This window comes from Lissotriton vulgaris, chromosome 9 (assembly GCF_964263255.1).
Source record: "Lissotriton vulgaris chromosome 9, aLisVul1.2, whole genome shotgun sequence".
Taxonomy (NCBI): domain Eukaryota; kingdom Metazoa; phylum Chordata; class Amphibia; order Caudata; family Salamandridae; genus Lissotriton; species Lissotriton vulgaris.
In genome coordinates, this window is record NC_141697.1 from 918,298,052 (window position 1) to 918,324,250 (window position 26,199).

The window sequence follows — 26,199 nt, forward strand, 5'->3', positions numbered from 1 at the left end:
TGGGAAAACTGGTTTTGGCACTGGGTCTTCTCTCCCTGTCCCTGTCTCCTGCCTATAACCAGGGCTTTAAGTGGGATGAAAAAACTGGGGGGTCTCTCAAAGGGGCATGGCCAGTGTAATTAGGGGCATGGCTTTAAAACACTTGCTCTAAAAATCTGTGTTTAGTATAGTGGCCACCCGACTTGTATTTTGCTGTTTCTGTAATTGCAACTAGGTATGTGATACAAAAAGTAACATCATACCTACAACCCGACAGGACTATTGACTTTGTCAATGGTTATAAGTTGCATAAGATAAATAAGCTGCAACTATGGTTTGTTACATATAATCTTGAAAACGCTTCCAAATAAAGCCCTTGTGACTCTACCACTATGTTGCTGCTCTTGCATTTTAGAAAGAGAAGAGAAATCCAGAAAGAAAATGACTCTTTAAAGGAGTTCCCTTCCTCCACAACGCTCACCTGGCATAACGTCATGTCGTAACTTCTCCACTAGTGAGAAGTGAGCAGTGTGGGCAACGCACATCGACGTGCCTGCTTTCTCGAAACGGGTCTCTGTCGGCTGCTTTGCGCCCTGGCACTTTTTTTTTTCTGGACTGCAGTGACCGCAAACTGCAGTCCGGAAAAAAATCAGACCGCCTGTGCCAGAGCTCAAAACAGAGCCCGATAGAGACCCGTTTCGAGCCACCCTTAAAAAATCTGCCGGTGCTCAAACCCCTTGAGACCCGGCCCACTTAAAGCCCTGCCTATAACCCTTTATTCGCCAATGGGGATGCTAAGTTTTCCACAGCAAAATGACAATTTAAGGGGTAGTGCTGCAAGGACATATAATACAAATTCATGTCCTACTTAATAATATGCAGCTCCCTGCCATAGGGATCTATAGGCCTTCCGTAGAGGAGACTTGCATATATTGTTAAGGGAAAGGGTGGCTCTGCCACTATTGGTAATGGCAAAGTCGAATTGGTAGTGTGAGAACTGCTCTTCCAGTCTGCTGTGGCTGGGAGCCATTTTTGTACTTTGTCTCACACAAGGTATCCGGATCAGTGCTGCAGTACTGGGTGGACACTCTGCCTTACATGACCTTTGTACCCTGGGTACCATATACTAGGGACTTATAAGGACGTCATTACTTGCCCATTGGGGAGAGCCAATTCGACAAAAGTTTTAAATGGGTAAGAAGAACACAGGGCCTGAGTTCTGGTTTTTAGGCTTCCTTGCACTCTCAAAGTGATAAAAACCCAGCAGCTAGCAGTCCAAATTGGGGCAAAAATGGGGGCATGGGGGAAACCTACAACAAGCCTGTTTCCTTAACCACCCCGCCCCCCCAGCTAATATGCCCAGGAGAACTGAACCTCATGATTATTCTGTTTTCACACTTTGGAAATAGGCTGGCAGTTCATACTTAATTTTTTGGAGTAGGCCTCAATTCAAGAACAAGTCTTGTGAAGAATTCACCCCAAAATAAGGAACTGAAGCACTTGTGAGGTTGTAACAAAGCTGCAGGTACAGTGAATGGCTACTCTACGATAGTTCAGCAGGATGTTATTGTGTTGCTGCAAACAGTTTACTTAAGGTTTTTAAGGCAGTGTACTATCTTTTCAGTAGACTCAATTGCTGAGGCTAAAACATGGCCATAAACCAAGACTGAGCTGTCTGTGTTTTTGTAGTCCTTCTTTCATTGGCACTTTCTTGTTTTGCTTCAGTTGGGATTCTGTACCATTGCACAAGGTGAACCATGCTACCTGCTGGAGATTCCAATCATGTCAGACACGAGAAGAAGGAAGAGCCCCAGGAGCATCCATCCACTGCTCTCTTTCGGGAATACCTGAGAATCCGAACGGTGCACCCTGAGCCGGATTATGGTGAGGCAACACCTTTGTTTTTAGTGATGGGCAACTTTGCAAAATTAAGGTGCAGGGCAGTGAAATGTTGATCATTATTGTTGGAGCAGGGAAGAGGTACACTTATGCTTAATTTAGTCTTTAGAGTCAGGGGCGGCCTTAGGCATGTGCAAGCTGTGCACCTGCACAGGGCCACCAAACCCCATGGACCACCACACCAATATATATCCGTAATATAATAATCCTCTGAGGATAAATACATATTTGCATGGCGGCCCCTGGCAGGGATTTGGCGGCTTCCGGATCTGTTCCACTTCCAAACACCCTGAACCCTCTCACCCCCCCCACCCCCCTCCCCCTCCTTCACAGGCCTCTGCCCCGCCCTACCCCCTCTTCCCGGGCCCCCTACCTACGCTCCCTGCCCAGGACCTCCATGAGCATAGAGCCACCCCTGTTAGAGTGTGCAAGCATCAGTATCATTATGTAGTGAAGTTATTCGGTCCCTTTGGTTAAGCACAGGATTTTGCACCCGACATGAGATTTGTTTGATTTTGCAGATGGAGCTGTGAAGTTCTTGGAGCGAGTAGCATCAGAGCTTGGTCTGACATGCCGAAAACTAGAGGTAAAATTGCTGAAAATATTTTAAATACTGCAATCTAAAATATTTGAAAAAGAGAACATATATCCAAGACTTAGTACAAATCTACAGCTTGTTTTGAATAAACAGATTAAACTGCCTGTTTTAAGTGCTGAGAGCAAATATTGTAGACATGGAGTAAGTCACTACCGCACTAAAATAGCATAAAAGTAGTTTATCAATGTGCTGTAGGACTGATTCTATTGTGAGTTGGCAGAAATAGAACTTATATGAAGGAAGGTTGAAGTAGGACTGATGGCATTCTAGCATGTTTTATCATATGTGGTAGAGTGTAATCTCCCTATATTGCACTGTTTTATTTTCTCATCACAGGTATGCCGTTGTATCGGAACGTGCCTGTAATAGGAAAAGTACATTTCTTGTTGCTTGTAATAAATTATTACAATTGACTGGTGGCATCAAAGTGTTCAAGGGGCTCAATGGCCCTCACTCAGCATGAAAAAAGTTGGTGTGTTGGACATCGAGCCCTGTTTGTGTGTAGCAGCTATTTCTTAAAATTTTGCAGCCTACAGGAATGAGCTGCACGGGTTCCTCTAAGCAACAACACTGTCACAGGGTAGAGAACATGTTTGATTTCTCCTCTCTCTTTCACAAATAGAAAAAAAAATGTTCCGGGTGGGAGAGCGCTGCTGTTACCTACAGGCAGCCTATATTTAGCAGCTCAGATGCCCCATGTCCAATGGGAAATTGTAAGCAATTAGCACAGTATCTCTATTCATGAATGACCATGACTATATTATACCTTTATGCTTCAAAGGTCACGCAGCATATCATAGGAAGTCTCTCTTCAACCATAGGTTGCCTGAGATGGAAATGTCAAGAGCTGCATGATGTTGGCTAGATTGATGGGGCCGGACATAATATTAGGGATGTGCACATAGAAGACAGTCAGTGGGAGACATAGCAAGAGTTTCTGTAGTATAATAGCCTGTTCCTGGAGGGTATCCAGTATTCTCTTTTACTGTGTCCAATATTCATACAGTTTAACACTGAGGGAAAATAGCCAGTACTATAAGAAATGGTGGTGTCCTGCAGGAACAAGGTCCTTGGTTTCCTATTTTAGGTAGGAAACTCTGACCTGTATGGACTGTGGTGAAGCTTTCCTGAAATACCTAGGAACTAGTTTTCTGTCTTCTTACATACAACACATGTATCTGCAATGTAAGAGAATGGAGATTAAGAATAATATAGTATACGTCGCTTTGAACTAAATATGTACTGTAGGGCTTATGTAACATTATTGAATATGACAAAGACTTCCAAAGATGGACTCGGCACGCTCTGCCAAAGGCCTTCTATGCACAGATGGACAACCTATCGAAAGGAAAGTTTTTGGTTGATTTTAAAGGTACTTTTGAGAAGGAAATATATGGCTGCGGAAATAAACTATTATCCCAGAGCAAACCCGCGCTTATTTATGAGGTGCACTAAGGAGACTGACCTTATTTAATGCATCACTGAGATTCTTGGCAAAATCCTACGGTTGAACTATAAAGAATTTGGGTGTAGCCTCATAGTTCGGCTGACGTACTCATGTTTTGGTTCCATCTTAATCTCTCTCTCACAGTTTTGCCCAGGGCGTGTTATCACCATTCTCACATGGGAAGGCACCAGCCCTCACCTGAAGTCCATCGTGCTGAACTCCCACTCCGACGTGGTGCCTGTATTTGAGGTAAGAGGGCTGTAGGGTTTTGTGGGGTACAAGGTTTCTTGATTCACACATTGTTTGCTAGGTAACGTTTTTTCTTTATTGATGATGCCCATCATCCCCTTTACCACAATAGGTAGTATGACTAATGCACTGTGTAGGAAACTGGGTTTTCATTGCAGTAGCCCCCACACCTGAAACACTTTGTGCTTGGTATTTTATAAAACTTTGACTGAAGTGACCTGAGTTCCTGCTAACCAGGTCTCCATTACCAGTGCAAATTCCCTGAAAACTGTTTCCTCCAATTGGCAAAACCTTTAGCCCCTGGTACTTAGGGCGAGGGGTACTAAAGAGGAGTCCCTAAGGGCAGCAGCACAAATTGTGCTACCCCAAGGGACCCCTCACCAAGCACATGCAGGGCTGCTATGGCAGGCTGGGTGTATTGGTGCAGACAAAAGTGAAAACACAACATGTCACACATCCCTGTGTGCTGTGCCATGTCCCCTAACACTGCATTTAATATTTGTAAGTCACCCCTACAGCGGGCCTGACATCCCTAAGGCAGGGTGCTGAATATTACATGTGAGGTCATACCTGCATAAGCAGTTATGACCCTCTGCCATGGAAGGAATCTTAAGACGAGCTGGACACTGGTGAAAACGAGTTACCCAGCTATATGATGGCTTCACTGAAAATAGGGATGTTTGGTATCAAACCTCTCGTACTGGTAAACCCACATTGATGCCAGTATCTGATTTACCAATAACTACACTGAGGGCACCTTAGAGGAGCCCCCTGAAAACCTACCAGCCTCTGGGGCCCTATTATGTAGCCCCTTAGAACAGGTATGCCGGGCGCAAACAAGGAAACTGCGCTCTATTACATGGAGTGCAGTGCCCCTGGGCAGCCCGAGTATTGCATCCATGTGAAAATCGGAGTGACTGTAAAGCAGCCGCTCCTTGTTCCACTGTGCAGGGGCAACCCACCAGCAATTTTAAAGGGGAATAGAGATCCCCTTGCAGGCGGGTGCAGTGAGTGGCTGCACCCGCCTGCAAGAGGATGTCTAGGGGGTCCATAGGACCCATTTCCCCTATCCAGGGGGCTGCAATTAGGGCGCGCACTGACAGCTTCTTTGCCTCTATGCCCACATCTATATTAGGCGCAGGCACAGAGGCAAAGGAATTCCCTCATTTGTATGGGGCACCTTACCATGCAATGAGGGATCGCCCTCTTGAGAAAGCACTGACGTATGTAATACCAAAGTGCCCCAGGGCGTGCAAATCAGGCGCAAATGCAGGTTGCACCTCCAATGCACTTTATGTAATATGGCTCCTGGTGTACTTGCTGACTGTTTTCTGCCAGCCGAGACGCTGTTCTGACCTCCTAAGGTGAGAGCCATAGCTCTCAGAAGACCCAGAACAAAAGCCTGTCCGGATGACACAGGATGACTTGCTGATTAGCCTCCTTGGGTCGACGAGCTTTAAAGAAGCTGCCGGCTTTGGAATGCGAATCTGGCTCCTCTCATAGGCGAGGAAGCCAACCGCCTGTCCAGACCCTCCTTGGCACCTGGCATGCGGGCAAATTAACTAGTCCAGTAGGCTTGCCGGCTCCAGGCTTGTACTACCCCTAAGGTGGGCTACTATTAGGTGGATACGATTTTTCAGAAGTAGTCATTTTTGTGATGGCATACTTAGGAATTCTGAAGCAGGGTTATGCCCACTTCCCACAGGAAGTGGTCATATAGGGGGCGTAGTGAACCAAGGGTCAGTAGCCCATTGGCTACTACCCTACACTCCCTCTGTCGTCCCTAAGTTCTGGTTTTAGGGGAGCCCCTGGCATCAGGGATGCAGATCCCAGATGACCTAAAAAGAGAGAGGACACCGAAGAGCTGCAATAGCAGAGAGTAGAGAAGAAGCAGCTGACCTGGTATACCAACCCTGCTGGCATGGCTGCATCCCAAATAAAAAACTGTGCCAAATTCAACTCAGCTTGCAGCTTTTGATTCCAGAAACCTGGGAACACTGTCTGCCTTCAAAAAAGATTCATGACCTCCAGTGAACAGGTGATCTCTTTGGAATAAATACAAAGAGATAAGACCTCTGGAACCGCCAAGCTCCGACACCTGGAACCACGACTGCACCCGCTGCCTGTTGAAGTGGGCTATCGGGGTCAGCAATGGACCCCAGCCCCTAGAGCTCGATTCCATCATGGTTTCACCCCTTGTGGATTCTCAAACTTCGCCTGCAGCCTCTGGATGCAGGAGCTCTCACCTGCTCTGGTAAGAGAAGAAACAAGATGTCTAAGGACACCTCTGCATCCGTCCTCATTGGGCGTTGGAGAAAAGTATGAAAGGTGTCCACCTGTCCCCGACCATCGCAAGTCCTGAGCCCACTTGCTAGTTCAGCCTGACTGGCCTCCTGGCCAAAGCGTGCAGCCTCTTTCTGTAGTGACCGATCTCCATTGAAATACATTGGGCTCTCAGCACTGTTATGAAGCTCCCATGCCACTGGTAGTGTACTGCTGGTGCTGCATTGGACCTCGCTCCCACTCACCTTAACTTGTGGAGATTGGTCTTGTAAGTGGCTGTACTATACATGTTTGTAGCACAAGGTCTTTCTTCCATAGGATAACATTGCAAAACTCAGAAATTGCTCCATGTCCATTTTGTAAAGTGAAAAGAATTTACATTTAAAAACGTACTTACCTGAACGATTTTTCTCTGATGCCTTAACATATATAAAGATACTTGCTACTTGTAGGTCTTGCCTAGGCAACGCTTGCACTGTCTCTTCGAGAAATGCTGGTACCAGGTATGGACTTGACTCTCCGCCCATATTATTCATTGGCTTGTGTCATTGTCCTTTGTAAATACTGGCTTCTTATTTGTTAATAGGCTTATTAGTCCCTCCTTAGAACCTCCCTTTACTTTGTTGTTACCTTCCATGAAGACTGGCCCTCTTACAAGTGTCCTTACTGTGGAGCTTTCATTAGCAGTTTTGATAAATATTTACTTAATGAATGTACACAGCACTCCCCGGACGCCAGCTACAGCAGTGGCGGCTGTTTCCCGTCTCACAGACTTGGCATGTGCATTTCTTGGTTTTCTACTCCTCAGTCGCGTTACTAGGGTGTCTGTTTGTGCACTTCCTCCTCCCGTTTTATGTTTACTTTGTGGCCGACTTGTTTAATTTGAATTGCTCCGGCACGATTATTGCATTTTTTGTTTCAGATTTGTCACTGTTTCAAGTTTATTTGTTAGGAGTCTAATTTTATTTGGATTCACTGCGCCTCTTTTACTTGGATTCACTGCGCCTCTTTTACTGCCAGCCTTGCTTCTTGTAAGCAAAGACTATAAGTACAAAGTGCATATCTACGCACCACTTGCAGGTTTTCAAAACACATAAATAAAAGGCACTTTCATGTACAATGCCAGTAGCTCAAACTTTCACAAATGCGAGACCTATTGCATTGCAAATACTTGCTATAAATTGGTATGGATCTCCTGATTGAGTTGTGTGTCATTTCTTAATAATTGTGTGTATTTGCAAATGCTTTGCACTCCTCTGTGTTAAGTCTAAGGCTGCTCGACCACACTACCCGCTAATAGAGGACTTTGGGATTGCATAGCTAGCACCTGGCCACTCCTGAGGGAAACTCTGGACTCTACAAGGTAGTTCAGGTTCTTGATATACCATATAAAGAGCAAGCTTCCTACACACTGTCTGGAATGTTGCAAGAATTGTTTCATGTTATGTATATTTAATTCCAGTGTTTCCTGCCTTTATTGGTAGTAGGCTACTACGAAGTAGAAAAGTTAAGGAAAGTCAGTAGTTGTAGCTTTAAGTATCAGACTTCTCTAGACTTTGTTGTGCATTAAAACTAAAGAAATGTAGTTTAAGAGGAATTACCTACTTGTTTTATAGGCCTCGTGCCCAGCGTTGCACTGCGCAACAGTGCTCGCGGAGCGCGAGACTCTTGTACGGGGTTTTGAAAGCTGAGCACACGCTCGAGTGTGTGGTTTTGCTTTCCCCGTCTGCCATTGGCTTTCACATGGTTTTCTTGCAGAAAAAAAAATGCAACACTCAATTGAATAATGCCGGGCGAATGTCCCACCTTTGCTCCACCCATTCCCGTCCGTGTCTAGGACGTGCATCAGCGCGCAACACAGACAACAGGCTCCCGCGCCCACTGTGGTGTGCATGCACCACTGGTTTCGGTTTCTGCACCCACTCCTCTCAGATCGTGCGTTACCTTCTCTCCGAGACTTGAGAAGTAAGGCCTGTGTGACCAGCAAATATACGCCCCCTTGACAGGACAGCATGCCTATGGCGACCTTTAGCTCTATTCCCCAGCTGACCCCTAGAGGCCTGGAGCACTGCACCCATGGAAAAGCTGCAACTTGTCCCTCCTGAAAGGCACTCAAGAAATCTAAATCCGGACAGGACCAGCCTTTGTGACCTAGAATAAAGCACCTCAGGACTACAGCTGCCTGTCCCTTGTGGCCTGGACATCTGAGGCTTGTTCCTTACGGAGGACTGGGGTTGCGAGTCTCTAGCACCACCTACAGTTCTAAAAACGTAGGTTGTCTCCTTAAGACGACTTAATCCCCCAGGACAGTGTTTCAGACCCGTGCCTTTCTGCTGCAAATCTTTATTAGAATCAAAACTACAGCACCCAAAATGCACTAGGTACGATGGAAAATGATAGTGCATTACTGTCAGGGTGTAACAGCCTGCGATTCCTTTTAGTGACCAAAATATACAAAGGCCTCTGTTGGTGTCTGCTTTCTACGGAGAAAACGGGGTAGTCTGTCTGTTGTTCAGGAAGTGCCTACAAGTAGGTAGGGGGTACTTCCTGTATACTAATGAGCAGACCCCACTTCCTGGCACAGGTAATTAACCGAAGCAAATGGGGAGGGGCTATGCGTAAATCCCAAAAATTTCTTAAATGGGTATGTTTACCTCCCTCTCGTCACGTGGACATAACTGCCAACTTTCACAGGTCTATGCCTAATGTCATGTTACAGGCCACTTTTTTTTCTTTAAAATCTGGGACTGGAGGTCTTGTTCTATTATAAAGCAGGACTAGAAGTCCCAAAACTGGATGGAGCAGCACACCACGCATGGGCCTGTGAAAGTTTGTGGCTATGCGTGGGCATACATTTAAAAATAAACAACAAAAACATATCTACGATCTCCACCATGCAAGAATATACCAAGCCTAAGATGATTTTAGTACATATATAGTCGGACTGTTTAATACGAAATGGCGAAAGGGAGGTCAGAAACAGAAGTAAGTCTTTCAACGCCAGTTCTCTCCAAACAAAGGAGAACGATTCTGGGCAGCGCTTGCCATTTTCGCAACCCAAACACGCTTTAGGAATGGCAATACTGGTACAGACTAAAACACAGCACTAAATATTTGAAGTTAGTGATCTGTACCTTCTTGATCAAACTTGTGTCCAAAATGTCCCTGTTGTAACTTGTCCCCTGGGTCCTCCCTCTCCTTCCTGTTCCTCCCCCCCCCTTGCCTCATCCCCACTTGGTATGGCCCGCGCTGTCACCTTAAGGCAGCAGTGGAATGTTGTAGTGGTTACGATCCTGTCAAGCTGGGAGTACCTATGTTTAATGGAACTGAATAAACGTTCTGGAACCTTACAACGTGTGGACCTCATTACTACATTTTTGGCGACGGAGGTAACGGAGCTGAGCCAGGGTCAGTGTGGTGCTCTCCCCTGGAATGGAATGAGCTTGGACGAGGAATAAGAAAATATGAAGAAATGAATTGATGATTTACCTTGGGCGTTCTGAAGGACTGGGTTTTTCTAAGACCCAGCGGTGCCAGGGGACAACACCTGAAACCTTCGTGGGTTACCTGTTCCGGCGTACAAATGACAGAGACACGGGACACTTCCTTCGGCGTCAAAGATCGAGGTTTATTTACTGCAGGGAACACAGAAGTCACAAGAAGTACAACGTGTGTAGGTTCTAGGAGACTGCTTCAAATTGCATCTGTGGATCGCTCCTTTTATACAGTTTTTCGTCATAGAACAACATGGCAAACAAAAGGTTACAACCCAGTTCCCACAGTAAATTTCATAGGGGGTCGCTTTCATGTATTCAGGGTCCCGGAACATAATTACAGTAGCATCGCCGGTTCCGAACTGTAAAAGTACGTCTTCCCACCATTAGTGCATTCCATTCCGGCTGTAAACGAGTTAAGGAAGAAGTCAGAAACAGGTGCAAGGAAGACAAAGATAGTCAACAGATTGAAAAGAGTGTAAGGGGGTGATATCGGAAACACGATCAAAGGAGACATGCCTAATGAATGCACGGCTGAAACAATAGACCGGCACGGCAAGATGAGCCTCGAGCGGGGCCAGCTGCCTGTGCAGTGTCATCCCCCTCGTCATAAAGACACCCTCAAAGGAACACGTGTCTTCCGCAAGAGTTTGGGAATCCCAGGGTCACGAAGTGGACAGTGTCGTTCGCTGGCTACTTGAGGGCAAGAAACAAAATGGATGCCGTATCTAAAATGGAACCCGTGGGTTCAGATGAAGAAACCCACAAAACAGACGAACAGTTTAGGTCAGCATAGCGAAAACGTGTACACCCACTAAACTCGTCATTTGCGGTTCATAGATACCAAACTCGTCCATATTCGAACGAGTCAAAAAAACACCACTTACGATTGTCACGGAACCTCAGACGCTCCTTTTGCTCTCATGTAGGCAAGCACTAGTCGATATCAGAATCGATCTCGATATTCATCAGACCATCCAGATGTTGCTGCAACATTATCCTATCCATCAATGTTTCCTTGGTAACAGGTAGCCGTCTTATACACGTCGTAGCACAGAGGTCACATAAGGCAGGACCACACTGTACACAAAGACAACACGTGAACAGAAATGCTACAACAACCCCAATGATCATCAGAATCTTCCAACCCCACGTCGACATCAGGCCCCAAAACCATCCTAGTAGCGTCCAATCACCTACGTCCACGTGTATGGACTCGGAGATCTTATGCAACTTCGAGATGCCTTGATAGACAGTTGGAGCGTTATCAGGAATGAAAATGAAGCAACTCGAATGGATCACCTTACATACCCCACCTCTATCTGCAAGAACAACGTCTAAAACCATACGGTTTTGTAACGTCATAAGCCTGTCCGCCTGAAGCTCTGCTGTCAGATTACCAAGGGCACTTGCAGTGATATTAGCAGTTGATTCCACCACTCGAGTCAACTGTCTCAGGTTCCTACTATTGATCATAGGTCCCCAAAACGGCAAGAAACCCTTGAAGTCTCCTGCTTCTTGACCGGCAGTGTCTTCTTCGCTAATAACACCTCTCACAACTCTGGTCTTGTGATAGTCTGATCCGACGGTGAAAGTCGGTGGCAACAGATTCGCAATATAACAGGTGCCCGAGAAGTCACGAGGCAACCATGTATATGCGCGGTCGTAACAGACAAAGTATGCACCCTTGGCAGTCAAAAGAACAGGGGAAGAGGCTGTTGGTAAAACATACGTTTCGGTACAGGCACTCCTCCCGAGCTGAGCTCGCGGGCTTCGGCCGAGACCTTTCAGACAGAAGTTACCAAGATGGGGTACGATCCAGATCGGAGACAAGATTTTAAGCTGCCGATCACCCACTGACATGCTATACTCAGCCTCACTCAGATCTCTGTATGCTCGCACCTCTTCCTCTGGGATAAGCAATACGTCAAAAATATCTCTATCTAAATCGGTAATCGCTCTTGCCAAAGGCTTGTGGTACGGGCCAGGACCATCTGCAGTGCGTGGCTCTCGACATAGTTTGGAATGCTCGAGCTGACCCCTGGGAACTGTAAGGAAGGACCAAGTACGGAATTCCCCTATCCATGGTATGTGGCATTAAACCACACACCCAACAGTTGGTAGTATTCATCACCAACTGATGTTGATGAAGAAGTCGGACAAAGGAGTTGTTCATAAATTCCGCACGTCTAACCTGTTCGTGTTGAGGTAGAGGGTGAAAGGAATGAGGAGAAACAGTAGAAGTAGGTTTTGGTTCAGAGGAAGAAGTAGGTGAAGCAGAAGGCAATAATGATTGTATTCCATAATATACTCCACCCACCAATAGCATAGAAACAGTCAGGAACAGCAGGAACACCTGAAACAGAAAGCATTTGGTTCGTACAACCCTGTGCAGTACTGATCTTTGCGCTAGAGTCTTCTCCAATTCCATCCTCTAAAAACCGTCCGCAACGTTCTTGACGCACTTCGTTCTGAGTAGCGATTATCAATCCCCAAGAGTTCCTAGGAATCGACAAAAGTACCGACCTAGTGTCAGGAACCTGCTAAAAAGAAGGAAGTACCCGCATGGCCCTACGGTCAACCCGGATGTAAGGTTCTTTAATCAAACAATATAATTATAATACAAAATCTCCTAGCTGTGGAAAAAAACACGTGGAAAAGAACTCAAAATTAATGAATGTTGCAATTGTTCATATTATGCAAGATGACAATAAGGGGGGTAACGTGGATTTCAAAAAGGGAAAAAAAGGCAAAACAATATTTATTAGTCTTTGGTATGGGAACGAAGAAAATATCTGCTTCTTCCAGGACGAGTCTGCTCTTCAAATAATTGTTCAGGTTGCGGAACAGAGTCCTGTCGGTCAAATGATAGTTCAAGTCTTGAGTTTTCCAATGGCAAAGGTTCAACAAAGTTATCTGATTGCACTGAAGTGTCTCCTACAGGCTGAGCATCACTGAACGGCACAAATTTCACCGGAGTTTCTGTTTCTGATGCGGCGATACCGGCTCTCACCCACGAATCCGCTGGTAAAGGTATAGGCACCTTCTTTGTATGAGTGGCATGCACCCAATGTTTGCGGCCCTCCAAACGAACTGCAGTTCTCGTGGCGAGTAGAACCTGGTAAGGTCCCACAAATCTCAGCTCCAGGTTCCTCTTCCGGCCAAAATTTCTGGTAACCACCCAGTCACCTGGTTGGAGCCGATGTCCAGGACCCTCCGTCTGTGCCGGCAGTGCTTCAACGACCTGTTGATGAATTAACCTCAGTTTAGCAGTCAGATCATGAAGATAATCAATTAACATTGGGTACTCAAGACTATCGAAGGACCTGGGTCTAGGGACCCCCCAAATGTTTGCAGGGCGGCCGAACACAATCTCATATGGGCTAAGCCCTACTCGAGAGTGTACAGTCGCCCTGGTTGACACGAGAGCCAGAGGCAAGGCATCAGGCCACGACAGACCGGTCGTAGCCTGAATCTTTGCGAGTTTCAATTTTAGGGTACCATTGTACCCTTCAACCAAACCTGCTGACTGGGGATGATTAGCGCTATGGAATTTTTGTCTAATTCCAAGTCCCTTGCACACATTCTTCATCACACTCCCCACAAACTCACTTCCGTTATCAGACCATACAATCCGTGGCATTCCATACCGAGGAAAGTATTCCTTCAGTAGGATTTTCGCTGTGGACAGGGCAGTATTGTCTTTGAGAGGATAGGCTTCCATCCATCGGGAGAATGCGCAAACCACAACTAAAACGTACTTCAAGTTATTACATCTCTCCATATGGATGAAGTCTAGCTGGATAACCTCAAAGGGACATGTAGGAGGAGCGAAATGGCCAGGTGGTGTAGGAGTGCCTTTGCCAGGATTGTACATCAAACATACCATACAATTCTTAACCACTCTCTCAGCACACTTAGCGATACCATCATTCTTCCATACTGGGGACAACAACTTACAGATACCTTTCGCGCTAATATGTGACAAGCCGTGCGCCATAGTCACAACAGCTAGCACATATGCATCCGGCAACATCCACCTCTGACTTTCCGACAAATCAATCCAACATCCGTGCGCATCTAACTTTCCTGTGCTCTCCTTCCACTTAGTCTTTTCAGTTTCGGTGGCCTCATTCTGAATCGCTTTCACGCTCTCAACAGTGTCCTCACACATACCAGTTTCTGCAGGCCACCTTACCGAACTCGTCACATACATTCTAGTTGCAAGGTTTCTAGCTGTCTCTTTAGCAATCTCATCCGCAAACGCATTACCACGACCAACATCATCCGTCACCTTACGGTGCGCACTGCACTTAATAATTGCCACCTGCTTGGGCAATGTGAGTGCGTCTAAAAGATCGTTCACGAGCTGTCCGTGTTGGATCTTCGTGCCATGCGATGTCATAAAGCCTCTCTCTCGCCACAATCGACCAAAGCTATGTGCAACGCCAAAAGCATATTGGCTATCAGTAAACACATTCACTCGCTTTCCCTTCAACAAAACACACGCTCTCGTCAATGCAATTAACTCTGCCGCCTGCACAGAATTCTGATTCAATCTCGCAGTTTCCACAACCGTACTCCACGTTACCACAGCATATGCAGTCGTCACATCACCATTCGGCAACTTAAAACATGAACCATCAACATACAGGGTTCCATCGGGGTCTGCCAATGGAGTGTTTTTTAGGTCAACACGACCCTTCGTTTCCTCCTCAGTTCGCAAATAACAATCATGTGGTGGTACGTCGTCTGATTCCATATTATTTGGCAACAACGTCGCCGGGTTTAGGACATTACAGCGCTTAATTTGGATATGACTTGCCAAAAGCGTCAACTCGTAACCGGACAACCTTGCGCTCGTCAAGTGTTGAGTTTTCGTACGATTTAAGAGTGTCAACTGCATGCGGAACCATCACCGTAAGCATATTATCCATGACCAACCCTGCAGATTGTCGAATGGACACCGCAGCCGCCGCTGTCGCTCTTAGACAACTCGGCAAAGCTCTAGCTACTGGGTCCAAAGTCGAAGAAAAATATGCACATGGACGCTGCTTACCGCCAAATTGCTGCGTCAAAACACTCAACGCACAACCCTCTCTCTCGTGAACGTATAGTGTAAACGGCTTGCTGTAGTCAGGAGTACCTAACACAGGAGCCAAACACAACGCATCACGCAATTCAGAAAAACTTTTCTGACACTCTTCAGTCCATGGCAAAGGAGTTGGAACATCCTTGCACGTGAGGGCTACCAATAGTTTCGCTAGCAATGAAAAATTTGGAATCCATTGCCTGCAGTATGACGTGATACCTAGAAAGGCACGCACATCTCTCTGAGTTGTTGGCACAGTCATTCGAGCGATCGCTGCAATTCTCTCTGGGGTCAACCTTCTTCCCTCCTTTGACAATAAGTGACCCAAGTAGGTTACTTCTTGACAACAATATTGCAGTTTAGAAGGTGACACCTTATGATGTAAGCCACAGAGATGCTGTAACAGCGATACCGTAGCAGTTTTGCAGATGTCTTTCATGTCGGCAGCCACCAACAAGTCATCAACATATTGGATCAAGGCCACACCAGCCGGTAACACAAACGCGTCAAGTTGACTCTTCAGGGCTTGGCTGTATATCGATGGACTCTCACAGTAGCCCTGAGGAGCGCGTTTAAACCTAAAGCTGCGACCACCTAATGAGAAACCAAATAGATCTCTGCTTTCCTCAGCAATCGGAATGCTAAAGAAAGCATTCTTCAGATCGATCACTGAGAACCAAGAAGCAGATGCTGGAATCAGAGTCAGTAAAGCCGTAATGTCAGGCACCACAGGAAACTGAGGAATCACAATTTTGTTCACCTCCCGTAAATCAATAACAAAACGGTAAACAGGAGGCTTAGATGGATCAGTGCGTTTCAAGATAGGTAACACAGGACTATTACACACGTTTCCCCGAGTCTCCTCAATAACATCTTTCTCGATCAAGTCATAGATGATCGCTAACAACGCTCGCTCACCATCAAGGGAGATACGATACTGGGGAATACGTGGCAATCGCACATTTGATTTCAGTTGAACAACGTAAGGAGAGATGTCAAGCAGGCCCACGTCATTGGGACCTGTTGCCCACAAAGATGCAGGAAGAGAACTCAATTCCGGTGGGAGCTTATCAGATGACAAGTACATAGGAGAGATCACTCTCTGACCCAAAGTAAGCTCCACTCCCGCAGGAGAACAGTACAAAGTCGCATATAACCTTTTCAGCAAATCAAGGCCCAAGAGATTTTCACCACAGCCAGTAGTCAAAATCAAGGGAGCTTTCAGCTCACAAGGCCCAATTGTAAGGGGCAAAGGGCTAGAAACCTGATTGCTAACGGGGGCGCCAGAGAATCCAACGGAAACATTCGTTAAGCCAGACAAAGGTGCGCCAGTGAGTTTCGAATGCATGATGGAACTTTTCGCTGCACCAGTGTCCAACAGAAAAGGCTCAACTACGCCCGATGTGGCAACTGCGACGTAAGGCCCTCTCTGATCAACCGGAACTGATACTACTCCATCTCTTTGTCTGTGGCTGTCCTAGTAATTGCTGTCATCAATACCCTGCTCGATATAAAAATCGTCCACATGGTACTGTGCGGATCTACCCGATGATGAACCACGCTGATCAAAACAATTATTGGAATCAGACGAATCATTAGAACGCTCATTTTGATTCTGAGTAACACCCCGACCTCTACCTCGCGAAGTCTGTTGAGGACCACTACGACCTCCTCTAGATGAACCACCATTATTTCAGTCGCGCAAAACCGGACAATCAAACTTCAAATGACCCTCACCTCTACAGTATGCGCATTGATTGTATCCGAGCATAGATCTCTGCGTAGAAGAGTCGTTTCGCGACTGTGACCTAGCGGATTGCGATCTATTCCGCTGCTGAGAATTATTTTGATTTGAGCGCGGAGGATACGCTTGCTGTAACAGAACTTTTGTTTTGAGATCTTTCGTCTTTTTATCCGCACGATCATTTTCCTCCTTCTCCCTATTTTCATAATATTGAGCCGTAGCCAATATCTGAGCAGAGGTAGAAACAGCCCACGAACTCTCTGAATTTTTCAATTTGTTGCTAAGGTCAGGCAACAAATTCGATACAAATTTATCTACAAACAACCTCTGACCTCCCTCGGTACTCATATCTTGACCACTGTGGTCGATGAATGCCTCCTCAAATCTCGTAAAGAAATCGGAGACACTCTCGTCCTTCTGCTTACAGGCAGACAGTTTATCCCAGTTAACTTTCATTGCTGGCATAAGTGTCTTCATTAGTGTAATAATTCTTTGAGGCAAAGCCGTAATTAACTGCTCAGGCTTAGCCCCACCAACCTGCAATCCGTCAGCCGCTGTAAGTGCCGCCCAATCACCACCTAACTCAGCTGCATGATCTTCGTGACGTATTTTCGCCCAAACCGGTTGAGGTGCTACGTTGCCGAACAACATGTCGATGTCAGCAAGATTCATGATCGTAGCATCCACTAATTGGGACAACTCTTTATAGTACCCTGCAGGATTTTTGCGGGGGTCAGGCAAAGATTGCTTAACCTGCAAGACTTCTGATCGCTTCCATGGAAGGTGTATCCACACTCTCTGGAAGTGTGGCGGAATAATAGGATTAGCCTGCGCATCACCTGGCATCCACACTGGGGGAACTTCTCGCATGGGATACTGACCAGGCGTTGCCATCCACTCCTCGGATTCATCTTTAAACAATGCTCGAGGTATTACAGTGGGACGAAAAGATAGAAGATGTTCTATAGCACGTCGAACATTGCTACCCACAATCATACCACTCGAAAACTGAAGCTGAAGTTCAGTTACGTCGATCGGTACTTCGTTTACCTCATCATTTGATATCGCTTCACGTAAATACTTGCACATTTCATCAAACACAAATCTCTGTGTGGGCTCATTGAATTGGGAGAAGGTCTCAAAAATTATGCGCGGGGTATTTTTAAGGGGGTACCTGATCCAATTGCGCACCATCCTAATTAACGTATCACGTTCCCTACCACCAGGAAGCTGACTTCGGCGTTGGGGAACATCAGGATCATCGGACCCAAGAATCGGTCCAAAAGGAGAGTAAAGGTAAGCAACAGCATTAGGGATGCATCTTCGAACAGACGGAGAAGAGGAGAAAAGTACAGGAGCAACAACATGAGGACCAAATACAGGAGCAGCAGGAGCGGTAGGAGTAGCCACAAGAGCAGAAGTAGCGGGAACATAGACTGAGAAGGTATAGGCAGTGGAGCAGTAGGAACAGGAGCAGGTAGAGGAATGGGGACAAGAGGGTTCTCAAGAACAGGGCCAGCGACAGGCTGACCAGCAGCTGCCGGAACAACAGGTTGAGGAACAGGGGGAACCACAGGGGCTGTGGTATCCTGCGCATATGGAGGTGGCGACTTCAGTAGGTAGGACAACAAAGGGTCCTCTACTGCTTCCTCTCCCTTCTTATCAGTACCCGTCGGTAAAGCGGGATAACACTTATCCACTGTCATACGTTGCAATCTATCAAAAACATCCTTTTCCTTCTCGTCTTTGTCTCGCTGAAACTGCTCTGCATTTCTCATTGTCGTAACGATACCTTCTCTCTTATTACGTTTAAGCTGTTTGATTTCTCTCTGCTTGGCTTCTTTACGCCATAACCGAAAGGAATCGAACATGGCCGGCCTTGCTTTCCTTTTAAACAATTTAGCTTCTAGATTATCCAAAATCGGCGTTTCGAAACTACCATGAGGTGGCCAACTAAGGACACCGTCATCTTTAGTGTAGCGGATCCAGCAATCATTAAATGTGATAGGACCCACACCATGGCGACTATATAATTCATAAACTGGAGTTCCAACTGGAGGTATCGGACATGAGTCACACAATCGGGAATCCGTACCACAACCTCTAAAGCAGCTAAACAAAGCACTACGGCCAGGCATCGTGCACACTAACCGAGCTTCACAAACGTCAAGGGTTATTGGATTATAATGTCCTCGCAAAAAATGCGAAACCCTCGGTTTCTGGCGACTGCAATCGTCAAATAGAACAACTAAGAACAAAATACGAAGAACCACAAATGCAATGGAACCATGCAACAACTAAGCACCAACAACAACTAAGGATTCTGGGAGCGACCCACAAATACTTAACTGAAAGAACAATGGCGTCACCAGGAAGGCCCGTCAATCGTCTCTCTGTACAAAGGTCTACGCCAGGCGCCAAAACAGGTCGACAGTCAGGGCATCAGTCCGTCGCAGCCGTCAGGAGGCGGGGATCTTCGCGGGAAAAGTCTTCGGGCCACTTGTTTCGACAACAGGATAGATGAAGCGGGGTGCACCTTCCCTCGGAGATTTCACACGAAGTTCCTCACGATCGTCGGGCTTTGGACCGGTACCGCTGATGCCGCCCCACGTTGGGCGCCAACTGAAGGACTGGGTTTTTCTAAGACCCAGCGATGCCAGGGGACAACACCTGAAACCTTTGTGGGTTACCTGTTCCGGCGTACAAATGACAGAGACACGGGACACTTCCTTCGGCGTCAAAGATCGAGGTTTATTTACTGCAGGGAACACAAGTCACAAGAAGTACAACGTGTGTAGGTTCTGGGAGACTGCTTCAAATTGCATCTGTGGATCGCTCCTTTTATACAGTTTTTCGTCATAGAACAACATGGCAAACAAAAGGTTACAACCCAGTTCCCACAGTAAATTTCATAGGGGGTCGCTTTCATGTATTCAGGGTCCCGGAACATAATTACAGTAGCATCGCCGGTTCCCAACTGTAAAAGTACGTCTTCCCACCATTAGTGCATTCCATTCCGGCTGTAAACGAGTTAAGGAAGAAGTCAGAAACAGGTGCAAGGAAGACAAAGATAGTCAACAGATTGAAAAGAGTGTAAGGGGGTGATATCGGAAACACGATCAAAGGAGACATGCCTAATGAATGCACGGCTGAAACAATAGACCGGCACGGCAAGATGAGCCTCGAGCGGGGCCAGCTGCCTGTGCAGTGTCATCCCCCTCGTCATAAAGACACCCTCAAAGGAACACGTGTCTTCCGCAAGAGTTTGGGAATCCCAGGGTCACGAAGCGGACAGTGTCCGTTCGCTGGCTACTTGAGGGCAAGAAACAAAATGGATGCTGTATCTAAAATGGAACCCGTGGGTTCCGATGAAGAAACCCACAAAACAGACGAACGGTTTAGGTCAGCATAGCGAAAACGTGTACACCCACTAAACTCGTCATTTGCGGTTCATAGATACCAAACTCGTCCATATTCGAACGAGTCAAAAAAACACCACTTACGATTGTCACGGAACCTCGGTTCGTGTGGAAAAGAAATATTAAAGAGAAGTAAGACCCAGGTTTATGAACACAGGAAAAGACGAAAGTTCGTGAGGTGAGCAGATTAAGCCTAGTGAGGTGAGCTGAGCGGAGCAAGGAATGAATAAAAAATCTCGGACTCCGTGTTTTGAAGTGGTTAAAATGAGCCTTGGGTGTGTTGCTTAAGAAGCGTGACAGACAAAGAAAAAAAAAAAGGAATTGGACTTGGGTTTTTCGTGAGAAAAGCTGTGGTGATGATAAGGAACCCGTGTTGATTAATACTGGAATTTGCGCAAGGCAAATGTGAAGAGCCTTGGTGACTGAGTTTTGAAGTGGGCGAGGCAGGGGTACTAAGTGTTCTCTGGTACCGCAGTTGAATTTGAGGTGATTTAGCAGATTAATTGTGACCGGTGAAAACGAATGGAACTGTGGGCGTTTTCGTGAAGATGAAATATTAAAGGAAAAAAAAAAACGCTAGACACGAAGTAGGTGAACTCAGGAATCTGAGTAAGTCCATGAGGTGAGCCTTGGTAGCTGGGTGGAGGAGATGTGAGCGGAGCAGGGAACAATATTAAAAAATCTCTGAGACCGCGTTTGATATTGTATTAAGCTGCGCGTTAAGCGTGTGAAGTGAGACTCTCCTCATATACAGCGCAAACCCAAGAGCAAACGTGATAACGTACTGAGGAATATAAAGAATTAGCAACTGAAAGTATTTGAGCAGTGTAAGGGACATTAGCGAGTAAAGTTCTCCACAGTGTCGATGCTTTATGTATCTCTGAAGAATAGTGCAGCGCATGACAAATTAGTCGTGTCTTAAGTGAAAGTGAGGCGCATTCAGAGCGGAGGAATCCCTTGGATGTGTTAACAGTCAGAATGAAAAAATGTGTCTCTCCCCAGTGCTAGGCGAAGAGGCTCAACTACGCCATAGTGGTGAATCAGCATCGGCGAGTGTCCGCTGTCCTTGTGGCACTTCTACTGAATGATTCAATGGAATGATTTGCTTACCTTGAAGCAGCATATTCGGGAACGTGAAGGTGGATGCGGCTGGCAGACTCCGGCGGCGCTCAGCGATCGTAAAGCTTCCCTCAGCATTTTGGCGCGAAAGGGAGAACGACGCACTTCACGTAGCAGCGCCACCTTGCTGTTGAATGCCGCAATTGCACATGATAATTCCTAGCAATAATTAAATCGAGTGGTACATCAAAAGAGTGAATAAGAGTAGTACCTCTTTGGTGGAATTTACGAGCAGCTCTTCAGTAAAAAGTGTTTCGGAAAATATTTACTTTATACACAAACATGGCAGATAAATAAAGGAGTAAAAATGAACTGTAGCTACAAGGTGAATAAAACGGTAGGAATTTCTGTAAACTAGTACATTATTGTCATACTTCAAATTAAAAGTGAATAATACAGGAATTTAAAATAAAATAAAACAAAAGCTACGCAAATAATATCGTACAGAGCGAAACTTACTGGATGTGTACAATAAATCTGGATCTATTGCAAAATAAACATGGAAAAAAACAAAATGTACAATTTACCACCACCGGTGCCATTTGTTGAAAAGGATGATATTACAACGGCCACATGGGAAGAGAGGAAGGAATATTTTCGCAATTTTTTAGCAATAAAAGAAAAAGAGAAACAACCATTACTTCCAGATGAAAAGGAGGAAATGTTGTGGAATAGTTTAGGTGCAGGGTGGAAAGAAGTGTACATTAACATTGAAAAGAAGGTCCAGGAGGGAGCGGGAAGAAATCTATTTGAAGAAGTTATGGTAAACATGGAGGATCAATATATGCAAGCGATGCCTCGTGATGTACAAAGATACGAAGTTATTAGGGAAGAAACTAATGACAAAGAGGGGATGAACACGAGTAAAATTAATCCTGAGTGTACCTTCAACTTAGGAGGAGTTGAAATTGACATAATCGCTGATTCAGTGTCACATTATACTATGGTGAGCACAAGTTTCTGGAAAAGTAAGTTAGCTGAAACACTTGGAATTGAACTAAAAGAGACCAACATATCCCTGAAATTGTACACAGGTGATGACTTTAACGTAATAGGGGGTAAAGAGTTGGAACGGAGTTACAAGAAGAGAAGTACAAGGAGAACGATATACATCTTAGAAAATGGACCCTCCGAACGGGGGAGGAAGGAACAAAAGAAATTAAGAATAATGTTAAACTTAGGAGGCTATGAACACAGGAATGAGCTGGCGCGAAACGACAGTACACAAATAGCCAAGTTTGAGTTGTTAAACGAAAGTACACCACCATCTAAGGTCGACGTGGCATGGAAAGGAGCTGTTTGGAGAATGGTATGGGAAAAAGAAGCGGTTACGGACAAACTCAAAATAAAACAAGGTACATATAAAGGACTGGAAGGGGAAAAGAATATAAGCAAGGAATCTGAGAAGGAAAAAAGTGAAGAAGTAAGAGGAGAAAAAATTGAGTTTGTTAGAAAAGGAAAATGTATGGTAACACAAACTAAAGGAGTAAAGAAGGAAATGTTTAATCCTATTCGACATGATTTTAGGAGAGAGAGGCATGAAACTACATTGACTGAGCCCATGACTAAGGCAAGAGAGGATAATGCTGATTACTTTGATCTGGATAGAGAAGACGGTTTGAGTCCAGTTGAGTCAAAGGGCGACAACAAAGGAGAGTATCATGACTGGTTATATAGAGGAGAGTTGGAGAATGAGATAAAGGAAGCACAGAAACTCTTACAAAGTACACAAAACAACGGGGTGTTAGCAAACAACTGTGTGCTCATAGATTACAGTAGAGAATACGAGTTCAGCGGCTCAGAAGACTCAGCAGCGTCCTCCTGTGGTATTCTCTTGATGAAACTGGAAGAAGGACAGGTCTTTGAGGAGGCTCGTACAAAAGGAGGGGGACTTATTGAGAAAGAAATGTCCAGAGGTGCTGGTACTGAGTACGGAAAGAGATCCGAAGTTGGAGGATGGTCAAGACCAGACACCGATGATGACAATGAGAATGAAACCTGATGTTTTAGTAGGCGAAGACGCAGTGTGGTCTGGTCAAGGAAACTACCCAAGAAAAAGGATCTTAAAGTTAATATCACTCACCTGGAGAGAAGTCTGGGGCACAATGGTAAAAGAGTTCGCTGGGTCAGGGTGAATTATGAGGAGACCGAGGTGGAGGGTAAAGAGGCACACAAACGGGTTCAATGCCCCCACCGCGAAGTAAACTTATGAACTGTCTCGTGGCTGATTGGTGTAGCGGAAAAGCAGGAGTTCAAGGGATCAGTAGACTCTGCACTATCCTCCTGTGAAGTTCCTGCATCCACGTAGGAGGAAGGTCAGGACTTCGTGTTGGCCATCACAGAACCAATAACCCTCGTTGAAAGTAATACCACCTGCGAAATTTTATCTGAGGATAACAAGAAGTCTGTAGTGATACCGTGTCTACATGAGTTCATGGAGGACAGACAATTGTATTACTATGAGCATGTGGTCTAACAGTTACTTGTTAATAATTAAGGGGTGGTCGGGGTACACGGGAAGTTGGGAAGTCTAGACCAAGTAGTACCCGTCACCATTAGATATTACCAGGAAAGTTAAGGGGTTTTAGAGTCCGTTTACAGCTGGTAGGACGGGGGGCAGAGAAGAGAGAGCCTCAGGAAACCTACCCCCCCCCCCGTCACTGACCACACTACCCCGCCCTGGCATAGACAGTTTAACATGAATTAAGGGGCTCTCTGCCAGCCATGGTAGAGGCCATGGGCTTATCCCATTAGGTCTACCCAGGTGCCTCACCTGGGCTAGGGTCTTCCTTGCAGGACCCATTGTTGTGCTCCTTTGCGCATATGTTGTTTTCACCCCCCCCCCCCCCCCGGGTTCACCTGTCGTCCCCTCTCTTACCTTCTTTCTCTCTCTCTCTCTCTCTCTCTCCCTTCTCCCCGCTCTTTCCTCTTCTCCACCCCCCTCCCACCTACAGTTGTTTCCTGCTCTTTTCTTTCCCCATCCCTCCGTGGTCTCCCTAGGGAGGCTGATGTGTTGTAACTTGTCCCCTGGGTCCTCCCTCTCCTTCCTGTCCCCCCCCCCCTTGCCTCATCCCCACTTGGTATGGCCGGCGCTGTCACCTTAAGGCAGCAGTGGAATGTTGTAGTGGTTACGATCCTGTCAAGCTGGGAGCACCTATGTTTAATGGAACTGAATAAACGTTCTGGAACCTTACAACGTGTGGACCTCATTACTACAGTCCCTCTTCCTAGTTTTAAAATATTGGCATGCATGTCCTAGTATCACCAAAAGGGCAAGACAGCGACTCAAAACTGTGCGCACCCGTTGAGAGTTTTAGTTAATGAATGCCAGGGAGTTTTTTCTTCTTCAGTTTAATATAGCGCAAACTCGACCTGAAGGTATTAGAGCGCTTTACATGAGCAACAATTACATTACACACGGACACATTCATTTTTGGTAGGCAAAAGGAGATGAAGTCATTTGCCCAGAATCACAGGATGTTGAGTCCACGCCGAAACTCGAACATGGTACCAACTACACCAACCAAATCGGGCTTGTCTCTGCTACCCACCAGAGGAAACAGCCCACCGCCATTTTTACAGAGCAAACAAAGTCCATGGTGGGTAAAAAAAAAACGACAATTAAAAACAACTGCAAAGAGAGAGAGAGACAAATTCCTTCTGAATGGACCAAACCATGGCAAGCACTGAGAGGGCAAAACATCCTAACAGCTTGGCCCGAATACATGTGCAATTATTAAGAGCCGCGGGCGCCGGTGTCCTTACCTCTGTGTGGTCCCGCAGACAGGGGTTTCTACTCGAAAACCACCTTTGTTCCGGTTTGAGAGCCGGACTCTGCTTTCTTTGGTGCTCTCTAGTTTCAAACTCTGCAGTTCAACAGGTTCACCAGCCACGTCCCCTCCTCAAGCCAGCCCCCTCCCCTCCTCCTAGCCTTGGGTAGCTAAAACACACAGAAAAGATGCGCACGCCTCGAAACTTTTATCTATACCCTTAGTTGAATTTAGAGACCAGATAACATACATGCATGTCCGAGTAGGCTTTCGTCGGCCATAATTTCATATTTTTTTCATAACGGTGATTCCCTGGTGCAAGCCTCCGTTAAAGCCAACGAGACTATTAAAACGACTAATGCTCCAAGCAGGTGACACTTCGGTGAAACAATCGGTGCGGGCATGGTGTGTGCTTCAAAGCTGTTCCGGGGTGTGTGAGCCTCCAATGAAATCAATGGGTAAATTCGGATTCGCAACGTTTTTGCTCAAAGATGTGAGGCAGTTCAAATAATTGGTGCCGTCCGAGTGACATTGTGTTCGCACTCGCCATGTCCCAGGCCGGGAGTGATTCGTTCTTGTAGCTCAGTGTTCTTGTGCTGGCCCTTCTTAGTTTCTCTCCCATGCTGCGATTTTAGTTCCACTTTTTTTACCCAACACGCACCAATCCTCACCTTGACCCCCTACTCTTTTTTCCCTCCATAGAAGCCCACAGCTCAGTTGTTATGTGACCCCCTTCTGCCACTCCACTTTTTATAAAATTAAGCATGCTAGGACTTGTAGGCCCTTTGCTTGAAATAGCTAAGTAGCCATAGAACCACATTGCAATCGGATAGTATGTACCGTGGGGAGGGAACCTATTGGGAATATATTGCGGGTCTAACAGCCTCATCTCAATGGGGGTAGGAAAGCTGAAAGCTGATAGAAATAAGGACAAAAAATCTATACTTTAAAACCTATTTTTTGTCCTGATTTTTATCAGCTTTCAGCTTCCCTACTCCCATCGAAGCAACCTTTGCTTTGACCCGCCTGGCCTTTTCTAAAGGAGCGTCATTCCTTTTACGCCAATGAGGTTCAAAGGTCAACCCCTTGTTCAACAGTCCTGCTAG

At 46.0% G+C, this 26,199-nt stretch overlaps 1 protein-coding gene across 1 annotated transcript in view; it reads left to right on the forward strand.

The window, feature by feature from the left end:
* Positions 1–26,199, forward strand: part of ACY1 (aminoacylase 1) — a 170,758-nt gene that overhangs the window by 16,088 nt on the left and 128,471 nt on the right. Inside the window, exons 2-4 of the mRNA XM_086938731.1 lie at positions 1,705–1,863; positions 2,400–2,464; positions 4,068–4,172. Of these exons, the coding sequence (XP_086794857.1) occupies positions 1,737–1,863; positions 2,400–2,464; positions 4,068–4,172 (297 nt within the window). The 5' untranslated portion in view covers positions 1,705–1,736. The remainder of the gene's footprint in view (positions 1–1,704; positions 1,864–2,399; positions 2,465–4,067; positions 4,173–26,199) is intronic.